This window comes from Vombatus ursinus, unplaced genomic scaffold (genome assembly GCF_900497805.2).
Source record: "Vombatus ursinus unplaced genomic scaffold, bare-nosed wombat genome assembly UNPS02001287.1, whole genome shotgun sequence".
Lineage (NCBI taxonomy): Eukaryota > Metazoa > Chordata > Mammalia > Diprotodontia > Vombatidae > Vombatus > Vombatus ursinus.
Window position 1 is genome coordinate 12,005,983 of NW_020941065.1, and position 9,154 is coordinate 12,015,136.

At 49.7% G+C, this 9,154-nt stretch overlaps 1 protein-coding gene across 1 annotated transcript in view; it reads right to left on the reverse strand.

Moving 5' to 3' along the window:
• Window positions 1-387: 387 nt before the first annotated feature.
• The window catches only part of GLTP (glycolipid transfer protein), a 28,383-nt gene continuing 19,616 nt past the window's right edge, over window positions 388-9,154 (reverse strand). Inside the window, exons 4-5 of the mRNA XM_027863223.1 lie at window positions 5,778-5,928; window positions 388-1,576 (exon numbers count right to left, since the gene is read on the reverse strand). Of these exons, the coding sequence (XP_027719024.1) occupies window positions 1,394-1,576; window positions 5,778-5,928 (334 nt within the window). The 3' untranslated portion in view covers window positions 388-1,393. The remainder of the gene's footprint in view (window positions 1,577-5,777; window positions 5,929-9,154) is intronic.

Genomic DNA, 9,154 nt, shown 5'->3' on the forward strand with positions numbered 1-9,154 from the left:
ACCATTACATAGATGTTGGCTTTTTTTGGGGGGGGCGGGGTTGGGTCCAGACCTGTGATTTCCCGGGTGCGAGGCAACCTTCTGGTTTTAATGGAAGAACAGTGGCTGTGAGCTGCAACTATCAGCTGGAAGCGGTGTGTCAACCCTATTTTCTATCTAGTAATTAGACTGCAAGCCTACAGAGCCAGACTTGGCCAAGAAAGGGTGTCCCAGCGCCTTGTTCCCAAGCCCACAGGAGCACATCACTTGGTTGGCACCAGAGGCATCTTGGAGGAAAGGGACCAACCTGGACAGAGATCAGACCTCCATGCCCGTCATATGGGGGGAAGGCGGAAAGGCAGATCCAGGGCTGGTCTGAGATCAAGAAAGCCAAGCAGGAGACCCAACGTGATTTCAAAATAGAGCTTTAATAAGGATTATTCCGGTTGTTTTTGTTTTTTGCATCAAAGTCCCTCCCTCCCCCAAAGTCTCCCCGAGTATAGCACAGAAATTCACTCAAGACCAAAGTGATTCTAGATCCCGGCTTAGCAGCTCCCAAGAGCCACCATTAAGGCAGAAGAGGGGGTGGGAGGGGGTGCTCTTAGTCTCAGCAACACCCCGAGGTCTCTCACCGAATCCCTCTGAGATAATACAAATCACAAGACTAGGCTGGAAATACTGTCCCTGAAGGGAAGAGTGATCCAGAGGAAAGCAGAGCATGGCCCTTTAGAAGACAGCCTGGCCATTATCAAAGTGAGCGTCCCTGGGTTCGAGTCAGAGGCTTCTGGGTTTTGCTGGAGGTTTAAAAACATCTGGCCTGAAGTCAGAAGGACAGCAGCAGAAGATGCCAGGAAGAGGGACATAACACACTTTTTTAAAAAATGCCACACAATTTCAAATCACATTTCATTACCGTATTTAAAAATACACAAGCCACAGCAAGACCAGGGAGCATGTGCCTCACTTTTAAAAGTGAGCTCACAAGTTCTACGTGCTTATTTTCTCCCTAATTGTACATTGTTTCCCCAGAGTCACACACTCTGCAAAATAATAATAATAAAATAAAACAAAAATACCTAGGACTTGATTGATTAGAAACGTTAATCAGCTAGATCATGCTCAAAGGTATTTATGAAGACGGTCTAGACCTCCTGAAATTCTAAGGCAAAGTGGAAATGGGATGGTTAAATCTTATTGCTCTGTTTGTATAGAAAACCTCTTAAAATTGTATATATAATTTAATATAATATATATGTATATATATTTAAAAACAGGCTGTCCCCTAAAACTCCAGAGATGTTTGCTAAGTTGCTGAAAGACAGCAGTCTCTGAATTCATTTCACAGTGATTTGGGTACTTTTAGAGAATAGGGGGGCTCAGGGATGGCGCCAGTCAGGGGAGCCCCGGGCCGCGGCTACACCTTGTAATTGAGCTCTGCGTTCATCTTCGTGTACATTTCATAAATGATGTCGATGGTGGCCGTGAAATTCACCAGAAACAGGCGGACCTTCTCCAAGCACTGGTCTTCTGGGACGTCCTGTCCTTTGGAGAGGGCCTTGAGGAAGTCAGACTTGTACGGGGCGGCGTACAGAGCTCCCTGGAGGGGTAGGGGAGGGGATAAGAGAGAAGGATGAAGGGGTCAGCAGAGAGATACACTTGGGATGGCTGAGAGGCACCATCACCTTGCATTGTGGTGATGCCCCCAATCAATCCCCAAGCATTTAGTAAGCATGGCATTAAAAACAAAATCACACAGTCCCTGACCTCATGGGGCTTACATTCTACTGGGGGGTGGAGGAGGATATAATACTGTCACAGAGAAGTATACATCTGTATCTGTATACATACATACATACATACATATATATATGTACACATATTTATAACTACACATACACACACATACTACATAGTGATATTAGATACAGTGATGATTAGATACATATAGATACAAGTGATTGGCTAGACAGACAGATAGATATCACAGAAATGTCATGCACAGGGAGGCTTTGGCTGGAGGCTAGGACCAGGCTCTCAATGGCTATACAGACAGTTCTCAATTTATCATAAATCTGCATTTGGCAAACTTAACTTTACATAAAGAATTCTGAAAAAAAAATCCACATTCCAAGAAACTACCTTTGTTAACTTTACTATACGGTACTGTGCCCACTCTCTCTGTCTCTGTCCTCCTGCCTCCTAGCACCCTCCCCCCTCCTAAAAAACAAAACAAAACAAAACCCTCCAAGTAAAAGCAGAAGAACAGGCAGGGAGAGGTCAGGGAGAGATGGGGCTTGGTAGAGACTTTTGCCCCACTCCACCCACCAGCCCCAGTATCTGTCTTCCGTCTGTCAAGCGTGGGGTCCCATGTGTCTGTCCCCCGTCCTCTCCTGTCAGTGTCTGTGTCCAGACCCCACGTGTCTGTCTTCCTCTTAGTTCTGGCCTGGCCCCATATCCCTGGCCCTGGCTCCCATGTGTCTTTGAACCACGTACTGGCCCCCTGCCTCCCTCCTTCCCTGCCTCATTTCCCCACTTAAAAATCGCTTTACACAGAAGTCTATGGAATCATCCACTTACATCAAGGGACAACAGTATGTAAATGCTCATCAGGGGTTGCGCAGCCCTCCAGGGCCCAGCTCAGAGTGGTTTATTTAACTAAAGTGAAGGGAATGACACCTCTCTGAGAAATAAGACTACTCTGGAAGCATCATCCCAGCACAGCGCAATAAAGCTGGGTTGGGAGCCAGCGGCCCTGAATGCTACTTATCACCTGTGTGACCTCTCTGGGCCTCAGTTTACCTGTAAAATGTGGGGATTGAACTAATGACCTCTGAGATCCCATGAAGACACTATAATCCTGGAATCCAAGGGTCATCTAAAGGGCAGTTAGGGGGTACAGTGGATAGAGCACCGGCCCTGGAATGAGGAGTACCCGAGTTCAAATCCGGCCTTAGACACTTACTAGCTTTGTGATCCCAGGTCACTTAACCCTTATTGCCTCAAAACAAACAAACAAATAAAAAAAAAAAAACACAAGGATTATCTCTATCAGGCAGGAAAAGGAAAGTAAAGCTCAAAGTCATTACTGGTATGATTTGGGGCAAGTCAACTAAGCAAAGCCTCACTTTCCTCTTCTGTAAAATGGTATGCCTTCTCCCACAAGGTGCACATGAGGCTCAAAGGGTGAACCTGAAAACCAGTGCAGAAGGGTAAGCCCTCTGGGCCTGTTTGCTCATCTGCTGAATGGAGCTGGATAGATCACATCTAAGATGCCTCTGAGCTCAAATCTGAGATCCTGAGACACTATTTACCATCGGTGTGTTTGATACGGTACTGTGATTTTTAAAATCTGCAGGGTCTGACCTTGGGGCCTCCTGGTGCCAAGCATCCCCTTTCTACTACTCCATGCTGCACACTCCTGGGTTTTGTTTTTTTATTTAAAATCAACCTCACAAGGAAGGATGGAGGGCACAGGACCAGACAAGAGTTCATGTAGAAGGATGAAAGGGTCTTAGTGGCCTCCTGGCTCAATGTGAGTTGACAGTTTGAGCTTCATTAATTCAAATATTAATTAATTTTTGTAAAACATTGTCCTAGCAGGGGAAGGGAACCTGCAGCCTCAAGGCCATATGTGGCCCTTTAGGTATTTTCATTTGTTTTGTTAAATATTTTCCAATTGCACTTCAGTCTGGTTCAGGATGCACTGGGGAGGTTGTGGGCTGTGTCTGACCAGCAGGTCTCATGTGAGACTCTGTTTCGGTCAAACTGCCTTACTTGCTCTTACCGGGATTTAGAACACCCCTTTCCTACCTCCAGCCTTTTCATTAGCTCTCCTCCTTGGTGGTTGTTTGGGCCCTGAATGGCTCATAACGAACGTAACAGCACTTGTTTCTGTTTTGGCCAGAAACCCTGAAGGTCTTTCCCTCCCAGAGTGATTTTTTTTTTTTGGATTAGGATCAGGGGTAGGGAACCTGGGGCCTCAAGGTCACGTGTGGCCCTCAGGTCCTCAAGTGCAGCCCTTTGACTGAATCCAAACTTCACAGAACAAATCCCCTTAATAAAAGGATCTGTTCTGTAAAACTTGGACTCAGGCCACATTCAAGGACCTAGAAGGCCACACAAAGCCTTGAGGACACAGGTTCCCCACCCTGACCTAGGGGATAGGGGAGGAATAATCCCCTGGCCACACAGGCTAATCAGGCCATCACACACCAGCACAGATACTATTTAAGCCTGCGTATAATTATTATGATTTTATGTAACCCGCCCTGTGACTTCAGAGGTACAGGGAACTCCTGGTAAGGAAAGTCCTTCTACCAAGTGAACACTGAGACAGGAGGTGACTCACCCAGGGCAAGGTGGAACTTGAACCCAGACCTTCCTGGCTCCAAGGGCAGCACTAAGCAACCTCGTCTCTCGACACTCTAATTCCACGTCCTTTGGCGAGGTTAAGTCAGAGGTACAAACAGAGAGGTGGGAATGGGAGCGTTACTGACAGGGAGAATCGGGCGAGGCTCCCTGGCAGCGTCTGGGTTAAGCCTGAAAAGGCAGGCAGGGAATTGGCACTCGAACTTTAAGAGGCTAAGTAAGCCACAGGGAGCTGGGGAAGGTTCTGGGCCGAAGGGGGAGGCACAGCCAGACCCAGGCCATCAGGACCACGGATGAGGGAGAGAGGGCGATGCTCCAGGGGTGGCTGTGAGGTCTGTTCTGCTGCTTCATTTTCACTCCTGTGATCACCTCTTCCTGCTCCCTGGTGAGAAGTGCAGCGCGCTTTCATCATTCTCAGTAATACTACTGACTGACACAGGCTGCCCAGGGTGGACCCTCCTGCCCCTCCCCACGGTTCTCCCCGATGGCCGCCATCCTCCGTTAGACGAGCCAAGAAGCCCTGGGCCGGGCTCACAAGCCTCCCAGACACTCAGAAGCCAGCCGGCCCCGGGCACATGCAGGAACTCCTCTGCGCCTTGACACCTGGCAGCCTCTATGAGCCCTTCCTGCTCCAGATCTGTGGCCTATCATTCCTCTGGGGGGGGGTCTCAGTTTCCTCATCTGTAAAAGACAGGGACTGAACCAGACGGCCTCCGAGGTCTCTTCCAATTCAAGTCAACCAGCATTTATCGAGCACGTACTGCATGCTAGGCACTACACTAAGCACTGGGGACACGAAGAAAGACAAAAACCAGTCCCCACTCTCGAGGAGCTCCCCGTCTGATAGGGAAGACACACACACAGGGCAAACAAGAGGGATGAGGGATTGACTGGAGATAACCATCAGGAAAAAAAAAAAAGAATGAAAATAGGGCAGCTAGGTGGCTCAGTGGATAGAGCACCGGCCCTGGAGTCAGGAGGACCTGAGTTCAAATCCGGCCTCAGACACATAACACTTACTGGCTGTGTGACCCTGGGCCAGTCCCTTAATCCCATTGCCTAGCCAAAAAAAAAATAAGAGAGATAATCATCAGATGAAAGGTGCTGGCATTAAGGGGGATGGGAAAGGCTTGGGGGGAGGAGCGCTAGGATGAGGAGGGGAAGCATTCCACACATGGACAAGCTCCCCTCCAGCTGCAAAGACTTGACCCTATGGAGGATTGATGGAAACACACAGGCAAGAACTGGGGGGGATTCGAAGGCGGAGGAGGTTTCAAACTCATCAGTGACGAGGTCACACCATCACAGGCCTAGAGCTGGAAGCGGCCTCAGAGGCAGAATCCAACCCCCTCCTCTTACAGATGAAGAAACTGAGGCACGAGGAGGCTCTGTGACCTCCCGACATTCCCCGGCTGGACGAGGGCCCTCACCTGGAAGATCTTCTGCACCAGCCAGCCGTGGTACTTCTTCAGCGCCATCTCGTAGGCTTTGGTGACGTTGACCCTGATAAGGTTGGGCCGGCTCTCGTCCCGCTCCCCGTCACAGATGCTCTGCAGCAGCACCTGCACGAACCTCAGGCCTCTGTGGGAAGGACAACGGCCGGAAGCCATCATGAGGACCCCGGAGCCCCTCCCCATGTCGTTCCCAGGCGCCTGCTGGGCCCGGGGCAGCCGGCATCCTCTGCCTTTGACCTCCACTCGAACAGAGCTTGGCCAGGCTGGTGCTGGAGGGGTTCAAAGGCTGACATTTACGGATGCCTCCTTGTCTGGCCTCTGCTCTTCAGATCTTACCTCCTCAATAGCCCAACGCAGTGTAAATAATAATAATACAACTACCATTTACACAGTGTTTTTACATTTGCAAAACACTTTCTGTTCTTTCATTTGCTTCCCTTCTGTGTCTCGGTCCTCATCCGTAAAATGGGTTGGTTGATAGCCAAGACACTGCCTCTTGGGGATGCTACAAGAACCAGGAGGAGGGGATGGCAGCAGCAAACTCACCTGCATTCATTAGGATGGTCACCCCTCATTACCTCTTATCTTCAGGTAATTACATCAACCTCCCCGCTCCTGGGTGGATTAAGTCCCTGAATGTCAGAGGTGGAAAGACCCCTGAGGCACACACGGGATAACAGAGAAAAGAAGTCGGGGTCTGGGATCCAGGGCTGGATTCAAATTCCGACTTTGGCCCTCACTGCCCATGTGACCCTGCCCAGCTCCTCCCCCTTCCTCATCCCCATCTGTAAAATGGGAGGAACAGATGGCAGGCTGCCAAGGTCTCTTCAGCACCAAGTCTCTGCTCCCTGCCAGTGGGTCCTCTCCGGTCTCCCCACTGTCACACTGCCACCACCCCACCCCAGCTGAGGGGAGCTCACTACCTCCTTGGGACCCAATGGCATTCTGGGATAACTCACTGATCACAAGGTTTTCCTTCTGTCAAAGTCCACATGGGCCTCTCTGAGGCAGCTCCCACCTGGGTCAGGTCAAGCCTCATTTCTCAACATGGGTGGGGTCTACAAGGCCAGGGCACACCCAAAGGCAGAGGCCTAGCACGGGCTTTCTTATCATAATCTGCAGTTTACTCATTGAGCTGGATATGGATAGACCAGCTCCACCCTCTCCATCACAACAACCCACATTTCTTAGGGATCTTAAAAGTTTACAAGCACCCTGTGAGGTTCATAGTGCCAATTTTCTTAGACCCATTTTACAGAAGAATAAACTGAGGCTGACAGGCCCGAGGACAGGCAAGCAGAGCTCTGAGGTGTGCAAAGCCCTCTCCGAATGACACACTCATGAGGATGATGAACTCATTTTACAGATGAGAAAACTGAGGCCACATCTTCAGGGGCTAACAAGCATCTGAGGTAGGATTCAAACCCAGGTCCCGCTCGGTTCTTTCTGACCATGGCACACTGAGAGTCTAAGCAGATGCTGATGGAAAGGGAGCCAGGGGCACCGAGAGCCGTTTTCCTATCAAAGGGAGACACATTCACTGGATGTTTGCCGGCTGGCAGCCTTGGCACAGACACCTCTCACCAAAGCTTGTGTACTGAGGCCAGCACTCCCGGGCAGCAGAGTTGTTATCTGTCCTCCAGGCACCTAGGTCTCGCCTCTACCCAAATCCCAGCCGGCTGTAAGCACCCTGGACCTCCCTGAGTCCTCTGGAGAGCCCATGCTCCAGCGCTGAGCACCAGCTGTTTTCACAGAGTTTTAACCCCACGGTGAACAGCTTAGAAATGGGCAACACGGGAAAAGCAGACTTTAAAGATGCCCAAAGCGCCAACACCCCTACCTCCCACCCAGACCCACCACAGAGCCCCCACTCATCTGGCAGAGACCCCCTGGGGCTCCTGCTTGTCTGATCGGGCATGGAAGAGAAAGGGATGTGTGTGTGTGTGTGTGTGTGTGTGAGACAGAATATATAAGAGGGTGAGTTTGTGTGACAGAATGTGTGTGTAAAAGAATATATGTATGTGAGTGTGTGTGTCTGAGTGTGTGTGTGCGTGAGTGAAAGAGCATGTATGAGTGTATATGAAAGTATGAGCTTGTGTTAGAGTGTGTGTGAGAATGTGTGTGTGTGTATGTGTGAGAGAGAGTGTACATGAGAGGGTGATTTTGTGTGACAGTGTGCAAAAATATGTGTATGTGTGTATGTGTGTCCGAGTGTGTGTGTGCATGAGACAGCATGTATGAGTGTGTATGAGCATGTGAGTTTGTGTTAGAGTGTGTGTGACAATGTGTGTGTGAGAGAGTGTATGAGAGGGTGAGTTTGTTTGATAGAGTTTGTGTGTAAAAATATGTGTATGTGAGTGTGTATAAGAGTATGTGTGTCTGAGTGTGTGCGTGAGTGAGAGAGCATGTATGAGTGTGTATGAGACGGTGAATTTGTGTTGGAGTGTGAGAATACATGTGTGTGTGCACGCGTGTGTATCCCCAGTGCCTGGCACACAGCAGGTTATCAATCCACCCACAAGCATGCACCCTGACCTCACCAAGTTTTAGTCTTTTCGTTTATTAAATATTTTACTGAGTTCCAGGTGGGCACAGAACTGTGCGCTGGGCAGCAGGCATGGAGGGGAAAGGGAGGCCGACGTTAGGGCAGACACCTCCCCTGTCCTCATGGAGCTTATAGTCAGGGAACAGGATAAGAGTTCAGCAGAGAGAACTAACAGAGAGAGGCACTTTAGGGAGGCAGGCTTGGAGTCGGGGGGCCTGGCCTGAGTTCTAATCCTGCCTCTTACATTTACTAACTGGGTCATCATGGGTGAGCTATCTCCTTTCTGAGGCTCAGTTTCCTTATCTGTAAGATGGAGACAACACCCAGGGCCACAACCTCCAGGGGCTGCTAGAAGGCCCAAATGCCAACACTGAGGCCCACAGGAACATCCCAAGGTAATGCATGTAGGAGGGGTGAGAGCTAAGGAAAGCCCATCTTGAGAACTAATGAGTCTGTTTGGGTTTTTTAACTGACATTCCCAGAGTGCACCAATGTCTGCAAAGAACCTTCCAGACGCTCTCACATTGGCAGAGACGGGAGAGGCCATGGAACCACGACTCCCTTATTTCAGGGATGAGGAAACTGAGGCCCAGAGAGGTCTGCAACAACGCGGTAGGACTCTAAGCCCTATTTTACAGATGAACAAAACAGCTCCCAGGGTCACACAGCTAGTGAGGGCTAAAAGCAGAATCTGAACCCAGGTTTTCGGATTCTAAGCCGAGCGATCTGGTCACAATATACAAGAAGTGAAGGGGTTTTGAAACACACACACACACACACACACACACACACACACACACACACACAC